Source organism: Eublepharis macularius, chromosome 14 (assembly GCF_028583425.1).
Source record: "Eublepharis macularius isolate TG4126 chromosome 14, MPM_Emac_v1.0, whole genome shotgun sequence".
Lineage (NCBI taxonomy): Eukaryota > Metazoa > Chordata > Lepidosauria > Squamata > Eublepharidae > Eublepharis > Eublepharis macularius.
The window spans coordinates 14,820,512-14,839,049 of record NC_072803.1 but is presented as its reverse complement, the minus strand read 5'-3'; the positions used below and the strand labels follow the sequence as shown (position 1 = coordinate 14,839,049).

Below are 18,538 nucleotides of genomic sequence, written 5' to 3'. Positions count from 1 at the left end.
CCCATTCAAATTAGCCCCATACATCTGATGTGGAGTAAAGAAAAAGATGATGGGAGATCCTGCATAGCTCTCCCAAAAACACACACATCTGTTCTAGGTTTAAGACCCTATTTTGAGACCCTGATTCCTTGCACTTGCATGCTTATGTAAAAGTCCCCCCACTTTATCTCAACGTATTTCCAAATGATGGTACATAAACTGAACAGAGAACCATAGATGCTTTCTAAACAGGCTGATAGTGGTGGGTGTCTGAGAGGCTAGCAGATAGAGCACTGGGCTTAGATACGAGAGAAGGGATTCCTGTTGCAGCTCAACTGTGAAATGCACCAAATGTCCTCAAGCATCGCTGTTTCTCCACCTAGCCTCTCCAACAGGATTGTCATGAGGATGAATAGATGAGAGAAGAATCGTGATGCACATTGAGAAGTTATAAGCACATGATTGATAAAGCAGGGCAATAACAATAATGCAAAATAAGTGGCTTCATTTCTAGATTGATAGGTGGAGTAGGGAAAAAAATGGGGGAAGTGGGTTTTAAAAAGAGAACTTTGGGAGAGATGATGGCATAGATGCTGTCTTGTTTTCATTTGTGACTTCTTTATTTTTTTAAAAAAATACATATAACATTATGGGGTTTTCACGCTGCTCCTCAGAACAGCATTGTTGTAAGGACAGTGATTCGTATGAAGGGTACCTTGTCCTGTGAGGGGGCTGAAGTATGCTATGAGAAATGAAGTTGTCATGTTGGATGCACTGATTTCTCCCCTGTCTCTGCTGATATATGGGCATGGAAGGATGGAGGCACAGAGATTGTATGAGGGCAGTGATCCCCAGTAGGGTATCCATGGGCACCATGATGCCTGTCTGTGTTTTTCCTGGCACCCACTTGCTTATTCCCCCAAAGCAAAGAGCCTGTTCCAGCTTTCCGCCACTTTATTGGAGTAGGAAATGCTTGAGATCAGCTGAGGAGGCATTACCTTTGTGTCTACGGGGAACATCCATTGAAAAACAGCTGCCTCCATCATAAGATGATGCTTGGCTTGGAACTGCCTAACATTTTGTGGACTCTCACAAGATTATGTGATTAGACTTCCGGTTTGGGATTCATGGAGGTCTAACGCAGCTCCATTAGCGGAGCTGACCGGACTGCCGTTTTAACCGGCCGGAGGGGTGAAAATAGCCCGCGGCCGACTGCTCTCAGGCGGGGAGCAGGCAAAGAACGCTCAAGACCCTAGGGTGAGCTAGATCTCGGACGAGGGGGGGCTCTGCACAACGAGTCTCCCCCCGATCCTTGAGGTCCCACCTTGCGACGGGTCGGCTATAATCTCTGCGGCAGTTTTGGGGCCAATTCGGCTGGCATAAGACCTACATACCCAAGCTTCGATTGGGAAAGGAAGCTGAGAGGAGAATTTAAGATCGAAACAGCGATTACAACCCGAGAAAAGTGAAGAGAAGGTAAAGATCGCTATCTTTTGATACGGGACAGATTGACAAAAACAGAGAGGAAAAAAAGTAGATTTTTAAACTGCAAGACTAGTGAAAAGGAGGTGAAGACTCGGCAGGAGTTGTATTTTAAAAGAGACTAAGTTTAAAGAAGTTATTAAAGAAATCGGACTATTGTTTTGAATACCTGTGGCTTTGGAGCTGTGGGAAAAAGACACCATCGCGAGACCTGCTGTGGGAAGACGGGAGACAGGAAGTGCGTAACAACAATAGAGTGGCTGGAGAGAAGCGGCCCTTGCCGAAGGACAGGAAGTAGGGAATCGCCATTTTTGAAAGGGGAAGGGTCGCGGCTTCAGCGGAAGAGGAAGTAGGCCATCTTGGATTATAACATCATAGAGAAACCATAGAGAAAAGACGCCCGACATTTTGGACACTTTAAAAGTTAATTTTGGCAAGAAGATTGGGACATTTGAAAAAGAAAAACGTTTAATTTTACGCCACGGAGTTAAGGAAGAGAGCGGATTCGTGGGAGCGAGCTAAAGCAAGCCCCACGATGTCGAAAAAAGAGTGGCAATCGGCAATAGAAAATTTGGATAAAAATCTGGACAAAAAACTTGTAGATATGATCAAAGAGCTTAAGGACACGAAATTGGAGCTTATTAAAGAGGTTAAAGAGGTTACACAGACAGTAAAATCGGAGCTGTCAGAAATGAAAAAAGGTATGGAAACGATTAGTAGTGAATTAAAAGGAACGCAGCAGAGAGTTAAAACAGTAGAGGACGCGATGGAGAATTTAATAGACACGCAACAAACAGAGATGAGATTGGTGAAGGGGAGAATGTCAGTTGCAGAAACTAAACACATGGAGAAGCAGCTACGTTTTCGTGGTCTGCCAGAAGTGGAAGGGAAGTCAGCGCAAGAACAGATGATTGAGGTGTTGGCTGAATACCTGGGGAAGGAGGAGGAGGAAGTTGTGGCTATCCTAGATGTGGCATACCGTGTGAATTCGAGAATTGCAACCCAGAGGAAATTACCAAGGGATGTGATTGTGCAGTTTACAACAAGAAATATGAAAGAGAGGATTGTGACAAAACAGTTTCAAGATCCATTGGAGATTGATGGCAAGACGATTATTATAATGAAGGAACTGCCCAGATCAGTGTTATTGGACCGGAAAAAATATAAAGTGCTAATTCAGATGTTGAAGGACATGAAAATCAGGTATAGATGGGAGTTACCAGAAGGAGTGTCCTTTGAGTTTGGAGGGGCAAAAAAACGCATCAGATCTGAGCGAGAGATGGAGAGATTTATTAAGGACAATGAAAAAGACTTACCAACAAGACTATGAATATGGAGTGTAAAGTATTATCTTGGAATGTAAATGGACTAAACTCACCGAATAAGAGGAAAAATATTTTTCATTGGCTACTAAAACAAAAATGTGACATTGTTTGTTTGCAAGAGACCCATATTAGAAAACAGGATGTAAAATATTTAAAATCTGGAAAACTGGGCAAGGAGTTTGTAGCGGCCTCTAATAAGAAAAAAAGAGGAGTGGTGTTGTATATAAAAGAGGAGCTACAGCCAAAATTTGTTATGAGAGATGTGGAAGCTAGATTTGTAGCAGTGGAATGTATTTGGAATTTAAAGAAAGTGTTGGTAGTCGGACTTTATGCACCTAATGGTGCAAAAGAAAGCTTTTTTGAGGAGTTAAGGAAGCATCTAGACGATCTTGTATATGACCAGATAATTCTTGCTGGAGACTTCAATGGAGTGACAAACTTGGAGCTAGACAAAAAGACTACAACGGTACAAAAGAAAAGAGGATTATTACCAAAGCTTTTTTTTGAGTTGATTCAACAAGAGACTCTCGAAGATGTATGGAGGAGAGAATACCCTAAAAGTAGACAGTTTACTTTTTATTCTGCAAGGCATTTTACATTATCAAGAATCGATATGATCTGGGCCTCAAAAGACTTAGCGTTATGGACTAAGGAGGTAGAAATAATGCCGATGGTAGGCTCAGATCACAACCCAATTATGTGGAAATTTGGAAAAAGGAGAAAAAGGAAAGCATGGAGAATAAATGAGGACTTGTTACAGGAAAGAGAGAATGTGGAAATACTGAGAAGAGAGACAAAGTTTTTTATACAATACAACGTGAATAAAGAAGTACCAACCAACAAAGTTTGGGATGCGTACAAGGCGGTTGTAAGGGGCATACTAATGGACTTAAATGGCAGAGCAAGAAAAAAGAAAGAGGAGAAAAGACAAGAGATTGAGGAGAAAATAAAAGCCAAAGAAACACAGTTAAAAAAGAGACCAGGGAAAAAGAAGGTATACCAGGAAATCAAAATTCTTCAAGAACAGCTAACAGCAATGAGTAATAAAGAATTGGAGTGGAATCTTAAAAGACTGAATCAAAAAGCGTTTGAGGGTGCTAATAAACCTGGGAAATACCTGGCATGGCAATTGAAGAAGAAAAGGGAAAAGAAAATAATAAATAAAATCTGTGAAAATAAAACGTACTTGGAGCAGACTACCATTAGTAGAGCCTTTTATAAATTCTACGCTAAGCTGTATAATAAAAAAGATGTAAACAAAGAATCAATAGCATCATATCTGGAGAAAACCAAACTTCCAGAAATCTCGGAAGCTTGGAGAAATAAATTGAACAGTGAAGTAACTGACGAGGAAATAAGCAAGGCAATACAATCCGCAAACCTAGGAAAGGCGCCAGGGCCAGATGGACTTACGGCTAAATTTTATAAGACAGTGGCTAATGAACTGGCACCATTCCTAAAAGAGGTGATGAATGGAGTTTTTAGGGATCAAAGGATTCCAGATACTTGGAGTGAAGCGAACATATCATTGATCCCAAAAGAGGGCCAAGACTTGACTAACGTGAAAAATTATAGACCTATATCGCTACTTAACAATGACTATAAAATCTTTGCGAAGATACTGGCGGAGAGACTGAAGGGATGGCTCTCGGAAGTTATAGAGGAGGAACAAGCAGGCTTTTTGCCAGACAGACAAATAAGAGACAATTTAAGGACAGTGATCAATGCTATTGAATATTATGACAAGCGTTGTGACAAAGAGGTTGGTTTCTTCTTTGTAGACGCTGAAAAAGCGTTTGACAATTTAAACTGGGACTTTATGTTTGCCACCATGGAAAAGCTACAATTGGGAGAAAGATTCATCAGAGCAATTAAGGAAATTTACAGAGACCAGACTGCAGCAATTGTAGTGAATGATGAATTGACCAAGAAATTGACGATTAGTAAAGGAACAAGACAAGGTTGCCCGTTATCTCCATTGTTGTTCATTTTAGTATTGGAGATTCTGATGATACAAATACGACAAGACGAGGAAATTCGAGGAATAAAAATAAAGGACTATTCATACAAGGTCAGAGCATTTGCGGATGACATAATGTTAATTGTAGAGGACCCATTGGAGAACATGCCAAAAGTGATAGATAAGATCAAGGAGTTTGGAGACTTGGCAGGTTTCTTCATTAACAAAAAGAAGTCAAAGATACTATGCAAAAACATGACTAAGCAGAAACAACAATTGCTAACGGAAATAACGGACTGTGAAGTAACAAGTAAAGTGAAATATTTGGGAGTTGAATTAACTGCAAAGAACATAGATCTATTCAAAAACAATTATGAAAAACTATGGACTCAGATAGAGAGAGACTTGATTAAATGGAATAGACTGAATTTGTCATGGTTGGGCAGGATTGCAGCAGTTAAGATGAATGTGTTACCAAGAGTAATGTTTTTGCTACAGACAATACCAATCATCAGAGACTCTAAACAATTTGAAAAATGGCAGAGGAAAATATCAGATTTTGTTTGGGCAGGCAAGAAGCCTCGAGTGAAAGTAAAAGTTTTACAAGATGCAAAGGAAAGAGGCGGAATGCAACTGCCCAACCTGAGACTTTATCATGATGCAATCTGCCTAGTTTGGTTGAAAGAGTGGATGACATTAAAGAACAAGAAACTATTAGCCCTAGAGGGATATAAAAAAATTTTTGGATGGCACGCATACCTATGGCATGACAAAGTAAAGGTCAACTCGATGTTCCTGCATCACTTTGTAAGGAGAAGTTTATATACAATCTGGAAGAAGTATAGAATTTATCTACAAGAAGGAACCCCCTTGTGGGTGGTTCCATACGAGGTGATAGATCCGAGAGCCGTTGATAATGAACAACAATGTTTAACGTACAAAGAAATAACTAAAACTGAAGTATCTAAGCTTAGAATAAAGACGCAAGAGGAACTATCACCTAACTATGATTGGTTCCAGTATAGACAGATTAGAGACTTATACAATTCGGACTCTGCAAAGGGGGGCATACGAACAGAGAACTCGGAACTAGAGCAGACCCTTCTTAAAGAAGACAAGAAAAGAATATCCAAGGTATACCAAGTACTGTTGAAATGGTATACTGAGGACGAGATAGTTAAAACACAGATGGTGAAATGGGCTATAAATTTCAATAAAGAAATAACAATGGAGGCATGGGAATACTTGTGGAAAACTACAATGAAGATAACGACATGTACTAATATTAAAGAGAACATTTACAAAATGATTTATCGTTGGTACATGACACCAAAGAAGATTGCGCTAGGGAACTTGAATACTTCTAATAAATGCTGGAAATGTAAGAAACATGAGGGCTCCCTCTATCATATGTGGTGGTCGTGTGAGGTAGCTAGGCAGTACTGGGGGGAAATAATAAGAGAAATGAGTGAAATTTTACAGTTTCAAATAAATAAGAACCCAGAACTCCTGCTGCTAAACTTGGGAATGGAGGGAATTCCAGCCCATCATAGGACGTTGATATTTTATATGACAGCAGCAGCTAGACTTTTGTATGCGCAGAAATGGAAAGTACAAGAAGTGCCAACTATCGAAGATTGGATCTACAAATTGCTGTACATGGCAGAAATGGACAAGATGACAAGAAAACTGAGAAATCTGGACTCAGGGCAGTTTAACACAGACTGGGAGAAGCTGAAACAATATCTGGAGAAGAAATGGGAGGTGGGAGGAAAACTGTGGCAGTTTGAGAACTACTGAAGTATAATAAAAGTATAAAAGAGAGGGGTGACTTTACCGGGGGAGGAAGAGATAAACGTGAATTTATAAGCAGTTAGATTAACAGATTGATATATATATAGATATGTATAGGTTAACAGATAGAATATTGATAGAAAATAATTAATGATAAGGTTTAAATACGAGGATTGAGTAACCAACAATATTTTCTTTCTTTGATAGGATTTATATGCACCAAACTGAATATACAGAAGAGTCAAATTGATTGACTATGTGATGAGCTATATAGAATTACCATAAAAAGATAGAATGAGTAATATATAGAGAACAAGTCAAATTGTTTGATTTAAATGTAGGATTTTTATGGTTTATGATATATAGGTTTATGATATATAGAAATATTTAAAACTGGAAAATGGGATAAATTGTTTATCTAAAGACGTACAGTTTGGGTGTATAATAAGAAAAGTAGTTAAAGATGTACTGCTTAATATAATGGAGAATGTATATCTGTTTTAGACAGAGGAATTTAATAGAAGTAAGGGAAAAGGGATAAAGGGTGGGAAAGCTGTTGGAAGTCAACAAAAGGGGGGGAAAGGGAGGGGGTTAGAAATGAAAAATTTGGGGAAAATTGAATGTAATGTAAAAATAATAATATTCTAACCCAATAAAAATTTTTTCAAAAAAAAAAAACAAGATTATGTGATTAGACCTAGCACCTATGGCAGCCTTTTTGGAATTGGCTCTGCCCCTTCCAATGGCAGCCATTTTGTTGTGGCAACCAATGCCTCTACTTAAAATTCTAAATGCGCTCACAGGTTGAGCATAGATGGGGGCTCCTGTATTAGGGAGTCCCAGAAATAGTACCCCCCACAAAAAGCATATTTCTAATCTTGAGCTCTGACTGATCAGGAACAATGAAGTGTCGGATACTGAGAAGAAATGTTAACTGGGCTGTCCTGCATTTTCAAGGAGGCAACTTTTGAGTTCTATTTTGAGTTAAAAAGTGAAATGTGCTTCTATTGTTAATGGGAAAAAATAACCTGTGCCCCCAAATTTCAGAAAATACTGGTTTAAGGATCAGTGTGTCAACACTCACAAAGCACGTTGATTCATGTATTACTAGCTGAAAGGGGCACCTGGTTGGTCAGTTCCAGTCCATTCTCCAACCTCCTCATCCACTTACCTGGTGAAGAAGGTGGCCTCTCGTTATTTCTTCACCCACTTCAGTGGTGAATGGGCGATGGTGACAAAGAGGAAGTGGAAAGTTCTACCCATACCGTGACCTTTATCAGCCACTGAGACTATTGTCCCAGGTGGAGCTACTGTAGGTTTGGGGCTAGACCTTCTGTGGAACTACAAGTAAAATAAGATGGGTGGTTGTGGGCCATTGACTGTGGAATATCCTCCATTTCCTGGCACCATGCTACATCAATACCTCCCCCTCAGACATTCTATTAAGTTGGGTTTGTTAAGTTAAACCTATCTGGGTTTTTTAGCTGCTGTTTTTCCAAAAGTGTTTTGGAGTGCCATCCTGTGCAGAACTTTTCCAGTCTAAGCCATTGATTCCAGTAGACATAGACTGGAAGAATTCTGCATAGGACTATGTTTTTAGTGCCGTTGGGATCTTACAGGTTATGGCCTTATTGTGTACGTCTTTAATGGTTTTATTTTGCTTTTAAAATATAATCCTCCCTGGGAAACAAACAGTGTAGAATAAAATGAATCAATTAAATTTACTTACTTCATTTATACCCCGCCTGTCTCTCCAATGGGGACCCAGAGTGGCTTACATCATTCTCCCCTCCTCCATTTGTCCCCCAACTACCCTGTGAGGTAGGTTAGGATGAGACTGTGTGACTGGCCCAAGGTCACCCAGCAAGCTTCCACTGCAGAGTGAGGATTCAAACCTGTGCCTCCTAGATCCTAGTTGGACGCTGTAACCACTACTCCATACTAGCTCTCTAAATAAATGGTTGTATGGACTGGTAGCCACCCCTTGCCCCTTGATTCTAAATGGAGACATTAAGTTCCCAGGGCAGAGACCAGTCTTTTGTTGAGATGACACTGTAAAGCACCAAGCACACAGATAGTGCTACAACCATGATCTCGGAGGAAACGCTACTAAACTGTGTCCTGTATTGATAATGTCATGTGTGTTCTTTCCCATCCCCATCTTTTGTTCTTCGTACTCTCTAGTCTTTATTTGCTGAGAGGGCAAGTCCTGTAAATCTTGTGTTTAATGCCTTATTCATTCAAAATTCTCTGCGGTACCGAAGCTTTACAGTGGAGGAACAATATTTATAGGGCCAGCTTAGTCCGAACAAATACTGACAATGAGCTTTTGATCGGTGTGGTCTTTGTCAGATTTAGATGCTCCAAGCAAAAATGAAAGACAGTGTTCAGGCAGTTTTTTTTAGAAGAACAGAAAAGGATATTTTGAGCAGAGATTGTGGTAATGTGATTTCCACAGTCAGGGAAATTATAGAAACCACCAGGAGCAAGGCCATGGGGAAGAAAACCAACCAAACAAAACACCCCCTTCTTGTTCCTTTGTTCTAAAGACCACCATATCCACCCTGGTAATAAAAGTCTCTTCCTGTGTGTGTCTGTTGGCTTAACGTGGCATCTTAACACTGCGAACACCTCTGAGACAACCACTTCACACTTCAGGCTTGTTAGTGTCTTCAGAAAACTGGTCAATGCCAAAGACAAGGCTTCTGTTTTAACAGTCTACTTCGTAACAAATATTTTTCTCTCCCCCAAATGCTGCCTGCTCAGTTGGAGCTGCAGGTAGGTTTGTTTTGTTTTGTTTTTTGTTCAGTTCGCCACTCCTACCTCCTTTTAAACCCGATTAAATTGTCTGCCATGTCATTCCATGCAGCTTCAATTGGGTTTGCCCATCCAACATTTCCGCCTTCACTAGTCAATGCAGACATGTTAAAAAAACAGCATGATAGCTTAGAGTCCCCTCCCTGACACTGAAGCTTTCTCCCTCAGGGAGGTTTTTGTTTGTTTTACATTCAGATATGGTCTTCCACACAGCCTGTGTGGCATAGTCCTCAGACGGCCTCCTTCCAACAGTGTGGTTCAGCTCTTAGGCATAGGTGTGTAGGGATTCTAATGCAAACATGAAAGTCAGATTTTTTCCGTCTGCTAAGATTATTCATTTATATATTAGTTTTTTTATTTACATACTGCTTTATAGCCTCTGTTACAGGACTTTTTTTCAGGGGGAACGTGGTGGAACAGAGTTCCGGAACCTCTTGAAAATGGTCACATGGCTGGTGGCCCCGCCCCCTGATCTCCAGACAGAGGGGGGTTGAGATCGTCCTCTGCGCCGCTTGGCGGCGCGGAGGGCAATCTCAACTCCCCTCTGTCTGGAGATCAGGGGATGGGGCCACCATCCATGTGACCATTTTCTCTGAGGGCAACCCACTGAGTTCCACCACCTCTTTTTCCAGAAAAAAAGCCCTGCTCTGTTATATTCACTGTCTCAGAAACTGTGTGAAAGTGGTTGTCTTTACTCCCTTGTGTACATAGGGAGCCAAAGCTGAGGTCATCCCCTGTTTAATACATTGTGGCTATACATGAGCTGTGCTTTACAATTAGTCTGACAATGTCACTAGGATTCCAGAAACATCTCAAATATATTCGTGATCACTAGACCCAATGCCTGAGGAAGGTTCAGATGGCTTGTGGGCAGGAAAATAATATTGACTGGGACCAAATGAGCCCCTTGCGTATTCCAAAGCAACTTCCATGTGCGCACAAAGAGGCTGCTTTGTTGGGTCCTCTGACCATCATAAGCAAGGTTTGGGTTTGGTTACGTCCTGAGGCCCCACTGGCACATCCAGTTTTCAGAATCACTGACATTGTAAATTGTGTAATAGCCCTTTTTTCTAGCAGACCTAGGATTTGAACCCATATGTCTGAGATATCCTACTCTATGAATTTTTAAGGTGCAGTAGAATCTGCTTTCTTGCCAGTGGCCACAATCTCAGGACTTGAACATTCAAGGGCTTCTGCCTGCCCATGTAGAAGTCTCCATGGCCTGCAGTTGAAAAACCCAAAATAATATTTGTTATTAAGGAGACCATTGCAGCTACTTTTGCTGTTCTGTGACATTTTCACTGTCATTGTGGGATTCCTGAAAGGGAGACTGAAGCTCTTGTAGTAACCATGGTGAGCATCCAAATAGCTGTGGTCCAATCCCAAACAGAGTTTCTATTAGCATGATATTAAGCCTTCATCCATCACAGCTCCTGACAACACTCGTTTCAGAAAACTAAAGTGCTTCCGTAAGGAGGCTGTCTGCTGCCTGATGTATAGGGATGTGGGGTGCATACTAAAAACTTAGTTAAATACAGTTGCTCCCTTTGTCTAGCCCTGGGATTTTATTTTTATTTTTTTGGTTGGTATAGATTGAGATTAATATTTAATGTCCGAGAAGGAGAGTAGAAAACAGACAATGGTTAATAATAGAAGAGAGGTTGCGTTCCGCAAGTGCAAATCTTCTTTAGTGTTTTCTCCCACTCTACAGGGGTGTATGGAGTCCTGCTGCCTTTTCAATCTTTGGCTGTGCTGGTGTCTTGTAATTGGAGATCTCGTGTAGAAAAACATAGAAATGACTCCCGTGCCAGCTACCCGCCAACATCAAAATTTCTCTTTAATTACTGGAACACACAGGACCCTTGGCAACGAAGCTGCAAAGCCAGCTGTGAGCCATTCCAACTGCAGCCAAAAGCAGAGATTAAGAGATGACTCTTCCGAAAGGGCGCAGGAAACCTTTGTGGGATATTTTAGCATAGCTTGTATTGAACAAATACAGAAAGTCAGGGTGAAGACACATTAAGGTAGTGGAGTTGATTTAATAGCACTATTACCTTTCTCAAAACTTTTTTTCTGATCTGGGGTGAGTCCAGGGAAAATAAAACGGGTCTTCAGATTTGGGCTACATTTCCGGCTGAATCAAAGACTTGTTATACCTCTGAGAGGAAATCAAATGCTAATTTTGTTATTACTGTGGTGGGTTCCTATTGGTTAGCGCATGCGTCTTTTCTAACTCCTTCCCTCCCTCAGTCTCCAAAACAGTTAGGCATTACTTTTTGAAATATTGTTGTTTTATTGTAAGTATGGTGAAGGATGCATATGTTCCTCTTAATTAAAAAACAAATGACAGAGCTGTTTACACCTCCCATACCTTATAAGTATAGCGTGTTTTCCTCTCTGCAGTGCTATGGCGAAATCTAGTAGCCATTTTGAAGGGAGAAAACAGATTTTTATTATTGCCACCAGGCTTCTGTTCCATTTCATTATGTTTGGACAGTTATCCATATTTCAAAGCTGGATTCAGATGGTAGTAACCAAAACAGTTTAGCGTAAAACATTTTGAAATTCCATCCAAATTTATATCAATCTTCACCGTATGGGGTTGTGGTTAAGACTCACCAGGCAAGAAAAGTGTTTATTCAGAGAGAGTGTGTGTATGCTTATGGTGAAGTCCTTATTTTTTTAAATTCGTGTGAGGACAGAATTAGCAGGTTTTGGTTGTTCAAGAATGGTTCTGTGAGAGAAGTAAAATGTGTGGTCTTGGATGTGTATCCTGGGAATAAACACAGAGAAGGAAAAAGCTGGGGTTTTGTAGCAAGTTGATAACAAAATTTCTTTTGAGCATAATGGCTTTTGATTTTGCCCTGCGTATAGTTCTGCAGATATAAAACATTATCCACTGTTCTTATAGTTGTAGTTCATTATTTGCAATAATGACTATAGATTTGTGTAGTATGCATTTGTAATTGTACACAAAGCGAAAGCAAAGGACAAGGAGGGATGGGGAAGATAAGGAGAAATGTCATAATTAATTACTCCAGTAAGTGTTTATGTAGTATATTGCTAAAAGTCAGTTGTCCTGAGTTTTTCCTCTTACTGAGCTCAACTTATCCACAGCAAAGTTTTGGACATACCTAAGGTGATTGTTTTCGCTGTCATAAATACTTTACCACACCATCTTTTAGTTTCCAATTACTCTGTGTCTTGCTAAAAAGAAAAATATAAGCTTCTAATGAGAATCTGATTAAAAGAATTTTTAAAAACTGAATTTTCCCCTATTGCTGTTCATCAGTAGCCGAAGGAACCACAGAACCTTCAAAATAGTGCTTTAAGAATTACAATTCCAGATTTGATATACAAGTGTTGAATTATTTGAGGTGTGTGTGTACTACATTCTCAACATGATCCTTTATTAGATCTTTATTGGCATTCCATGAACCCTTTGCAAGAGATAGCGTCCATTGGCTGCCAGAAAGCTCAGTAGCCTGCTTTTCCTTCCTGGTGCTTTCAGCAGAATCTGTCAGTCAGCCCCGTACTGAACTTTTTCCTACTATTCTTGATTTCCTTTGATTCATGTTGGGTTCATAAGCTGACTCCTCCTCTGATATCCTTCAGGAGCCATCTGATGTGCTGTCTTACATATTCGTGCATACACCAATACTCTCATATACAGAGCTTTAGCACATATGAACTATATCATTCATTTCATGTCAGGGACCAGATCTGTGCATTCTAAGGCTTGTAGGTCTGCTCCCTTTATACAATGAATGGGATAGCCCTTCTGGGCAGGAAAACACCATATGTGCAGAGAGCTACTGTGCCCACATGAGAGCTGCCACCTTGCTAGCAAATTATTGGATCAAGGTGAGAGTTTGTCCAAATGTGTCTTGATGCAGAAGAATGACTGCAGTCTCATCCTGGCTCTGCCACTGATTAAATTTTGTGCTCTTTGGCAACTCTGCTATTTTCCCACATGTGTGTTGTGGGGAGCCATATAACTATCTGAGGCTGTTGTGAATGCCTTGTTATATCGGCTAGTACTTTGTGAGTCAAGAGGAAAGGCAGAGTGTAAATATTTTAATAAATAAAATAAAGTGGCTCGTAAATTTAAAAGGTGCCTTCTCTTGGATCTGTCTTTTCAGAATGCGGCTCTCCAGCACTTATTCATCCGGAAGTCATTCCGACCCTTCAAATGCCTGCATTGCGGGAAGGCTTTCCGTGATAAGGACAAGCTTGATCAGCACTTGGGATTGCACGGACGGGAAGGAAGTTGCCCTCTGACCTGCGACAGCTGCAATAAAGGCTTTATCAACAGCAGCGCTCTGGAAAGTCACATGAAGTTCCACTTGGACCAGAAAACCTACTCTTGCATTTTCTGCCCCGAATCCTTTGACCGCTTGGATCTGCTGAAAGATCACGTGGCCATCCACGTTCACGATGGCTATTTCACTTGCCCTACCTGTAAAAAGCGCTTTCCAGATTTTATACAGGTGAGTGAAACGTGAATTGAAAGCACTGGTTTCTGAGTCTCTCACCAAGCTTGCATTTAGTAGCTTCTCAGGACTGTTTGTTTTCTCATGCTAGGAATTTGTCAGGTGTCCAAAGGTTGCGCACTGCCAAATGAACTGAGGAGTAGCTTCAGATGTGACGTTTTCTATACACTGAGATCATTTCCATGAAGGCAAAGAAGTGCGAATTGTCACTTACAAAGCGTAGCGCAGAAGTTTTAATTGGTTAAGACAGTACTGGGATTGGACAGCTTGGTTAACTAATTAACATGAGGGCTGTCAACCAGTTAAAGAATGTTAATTGATTAATCATCTTCCTTTAAACTGAGTCATCAGTTAATTGAATACATCTGAACATTACTAAAATATAGCTGCTTTTTAGAGATATTTATGGTTTTGTGAGCATTTGTTCGTTAAATTGCAAGCTATCACTCACAGTAGGAAAGAAAGGACATCTTTAATATTTTAAATTTTTTATTCCTTATTACAACGACATCCCAGAACCAAATCAGAAAGAAAGACAGTAAGAAAGATTAGTGCCCGAAGCACTAATGAAAGGTACTGTAGCTCCACAGTTGCAGTACAAAACAGCTAATATTACAAATGTCACACTGATACGTCCTGCAGAAATGTAACAATTGCATATCCCACATGGATGCATGTGCATCAGCATATATGTGCACAAGTGCACCTGGATCTTGTCCAGACACTTGTAATTGTGGAGCTACCCTGCAAAACCTAGCCAAAGTCATGTTTTCTGTATGGGTGTACTGTGGTGCTTAAAGATGAGTGTACATACGGTCATGTCCTCCATATATTATGTCCTTGCTGCAGGAAACTGTTTTCTGCGACGACCAGAATTGTATGGTGCTGGCCTAAAATTTAAGCCTTCTGTGGGAAAACTCCCTCTGCAGTCTATGTTTGAGTCCAGTGGTGCCATAAATACCAACAAGATTTTCAGGATATAAGTTTTTACTAAGAGTCAAAGCTTTGTTCCTTAAAGTACCACTGGACTCAAATCTTGCTGTTCTACTGCAGACCAACATGGCTACCCACCTAAAACTATCTTCATGAAGTTTATCTGTGTCAGACTTATTATAATACAAAGCAGCACTGATTTGTTCTGGCCAGTAACATTTCTCATTTCCACTTCTCTCTTGAAATATAACCATCCCATTTTCCTATTTTGTGTGCAGCGCAGTGTGCAAAACTGAATAGAGGCTAGCTATTACTTCTCAGCTTCCTGAGGAGATGAAGTTACAAAATGCTTCCACTGCGTCATTAGTGCTGGAAGAAATTTAGAATTTCATGAGGGGTCTGTTTTTTTTTTCAATACTTAGATTTTCAAATTTCACTGAATGTTTTACTGGAGAATTTGATGTGATGGGTGGTGGCAAGATTCTTCCCTGGCCCTCTTGGTAGCTTCTGGGTCGGCTGGTGAGAATTGCAGAGGACTAGGACCCTTCATCACTAAACACTCATGAGACCTGGATTCAAAATCTCAGCCATCATTCTGATACAGTGTCTTTGCAAAGCGCAGGCAATCCTAGAGGCCCAGGTGAGAAGACCTATCCTATATTGGGCAGGGAGCAGGTGCAATGGCTCCCCCATCCATCACTCCATGCTGTTGCCTGCAGTAGAAGATAGATCCGCAAAGGCAAGGCAGGGTCTCTGTACTCCAGCAGCCTGGGGTTTGAAATACAGTATCCCAGGAAGTTAATCAATGTCCAGATTACTGTTTTGCAAACAAACAGAAGCAGAATTCAGAGATAAGCAATATTCTGGAAAGTGTTTAAAAATGAAACTCTACCTCCCAGACCTATGCAGTTCAAAATATGTCACGCCATGCTGTCAGATTTCCCTCAAATGACAGAAAAGAAACGAAGGGAATGAGCACCTGCCCAGTTTACTATTTAAATTTTGTTCAGTAGCTAAAGAGCACAGACATTTTACAGAAAGAATTACATAAAACTTCAATATCTTCTTGTCAAGTTCACCCCTCCTCTGCTTTTCTGTTTCCCACCTTTTCTTACAGCAAACATCCCATCATTCACTGTCCTCTTAAACTGGAACACAGAACTCTTAAGTGCCTCCAGATTTGATTATGGCTCCCTAAAAGCTTATATTTTAAAAAAATGTAACGTTCACTGATGCTAGTGTCAGCAGTCCCAAAACCCATTGATCAAAGGAGATGGGTAATTTGTTTTCACAAGCAGCAAAAAACAGCTTTTTAAACAGCTGTCTTTTTTCATGCTTAGCTAAGCCCTATATTGCAAGGATAGATCTTGGAGCAGGAATGGCCAGTTTCTCTGTGGGACCACACTATTCTCCAGGTACTGGAACTGGGACTGGAACAACTCAACACCTTAATGGGTGGTTGGGTTTTATTATAAAGCTGTTATCACCTAGCAGTATAAAAATTTCCCAGTTATAGGAAGCAGGTATATAAATGGCATGTGGTCATGTACTGGGGGCAGAGCTGCGAACCAAATGTGCTTCCAGAAGGATCTCTATGTGTGATCCTTTACCGCCCTCCCCCCAACCTGAGTATTCTGCTCAGAATTGGTCCAAAATGTGGCAACCAGGTCAGTTCAGGGGACTGATATAAGGATCGTGCCGTCCTTGTGCTGAAAGATCTGCACTGGCTGCCTGTCTGTTTCCATGCCACATTCAAAGTACTGTTTAGCTTTCTAGATCTTCTGTTAACTCATAGTTTTAAGACGCAGAGATGGTAAAAATCTTTTCCTTGTATCAGAATCTTTCTTGTGCTTTTTTTAGTTCCTTACCACAACAATGAAGAGCTCAAGAGCTATTCTTAGCAAAGTCACATTGCCTTCAAGCTGGAAGGATGAAGATTCATCTGTTTTGTTGCTATATTCCCCCCTCTTGTCTTATCAGTGTGTCAAATGCTGCTATCACCCACCACTTCTCTCCTTAAAGATACATTTCCTTGGATCAGGGTAGAGGATTCTTAAATAGTCACTTCTTTGTCTCCCAAGTCTGGAGAAGAAAGATCTCAAAACTAAGGAACTATTTTATTGAACCATGTTCCCTTGAATGGTTCAAAGTTTCCTTTAAGCACAAATGGTTTCTAGCCAAAGAGAGAGACTCCAACAATAACAACAGTCTTCCACTAGCGTTACTAAATGAAATTACCTGTTCCACCTGCTCCATTTCCAAACAACAACAATTATAATACTTAGCATTTATATAGGCCTTTCACTGTTCAAAGCAGTTCACATATATTCTGGAGGTAATCCTTATTCCTTATACCAACCCTGGAAGGTGGGCCCGTAGTATCCGCATAGGGAGACTAATGCTGTGGCTTGTCTAAGGATATGTAGAGACTTTGTGGCTGAGATGAGATTTGAACTATTGACTTTCACAGATCACATCCCAGTCTCCTGGCTGCTATGATACACCGGCTCCAAATGTTTGACTCTTTCTCCCTCTCCCAAAACACTAGAGCTTGGGGCATCCAGTGAAATTGATAGGCAGTAGATTCAGGATGGAAAAAGGAAATATTCAATAAGTGATGACAATGTGTAATTGGCTGCCAGAGGATATCATGATGGCCACAAGCATAGACAGCTTTAAAAGGGGATTAGAGAGCTTAAAAAGTGGATTAAATTCATGGAGGATAGGTCTGTTAGTGGCTGCTAGTCATAACGGTGACTAAAGAGCACTTCCACATTCAGAGAGAGTAAACCTCTGAGTACCATTGCAAGGAAACAATGGCTGATTCTGCACACGTTGGATAATGCGCTTTCAATGCACTTTAGCAATCGTTTAGAAGTGGATTTTTTGTTTCACACACGAAAAATTCAGTTCCAAATGGTCTCTAAAGAGGATTGGAAGTGCATTATCCAACGTGTGCGGAATCAGTAAACATTAGCCTCTATTTCCAGTTGTGTACATGAGACAGGATAGTGGACTAGGCTGACCACTGATCTGATCCTGCAGGGCTCTTCTTACGACTTTTTTTTCCCTGCAACCATCATTGCCAGGTAAAGAAACATGTGCGCAGCTTCCATTCGGAAAAGATTTACCAGTGCACAGAATGCGACAAGGCTTTCTGCCGTCCTGATAAGCTGCGACTCCACATGCTGCGACACTCGGACCGCAAGGACTTTCTGTGCTCTACCTGTGGCAAACAGTTCAAGGTAATGAAGTCTGGCAAGCACTGGAAGTAGTCTCATGGCTGCCTCATGGCTGGGACTGACTTGTCAGAAATAGAAGCCATCTGCCCCTGACCCTCATATGTCAGGCTGACTGCCTGAATTTAACACACAACATGCACATATGCAAGAGTGTGGGATGAGCTGTGCTTTAGCAACTTATTTGTTGTGGATGAGAACACGCAGGGCTTTTTTTCAGCTGGAACGCAGTGGAACGGAGTTCCGGAACCTCTTGAAAATGGTCACATGGCTGGTGGCCCCGCCCCCGATCTCCAGACAGAGGGGAGTTTAGATTGCCCTCGGCGCCGCTGTGTGTGGGGCAATCTAAACTCCCCTCTGTCTGGAGATCAGGGGGCGGGGCCACCAACCATGTGACCATTTTCTCCGCGGACAACCCACTGAGTTCCACCACCTCTTTCCCCAGAAATAAAGCCCTGAGAACATGAGAAATATACTTACAAGCCAGCCTTTCTTTGAGTCAAATGCAAGAAATGT

The 18,538-nt window shown here is 41.0% G+C and overlaps 1 protein-coding gene across 4 annotated transcripts in view; it reads left to right on the top strand.

Annotated features, from left to right (window-relative positions):
• The window catches only part of PRDM10 (PR/SET domain 10), a 93,189-nt gene that overhangs the window by 56,663 nt on the left and 17,988 nt on the right, over positions 1 to 18,538 (top strand). For all 4 annotated transcript variants that reach the window (XM_054998372.1, XM_054998370.1, XM_054998373.1 and 1 more), the window contains 2 exons: positions 13,500 to 13,847; positions 17,873 to 18,028. In XM_054998372.1, the coding sequence (XP_054854347.1) occupies positions 13,500 to 13,847; positions 17,873 to 18,028 (504 nt within the window). The remainder of the gene's footprint in view (positions 1 to 13,499; positions 13,848 to 17,872; positions 18,029 to 18,538) is intronic.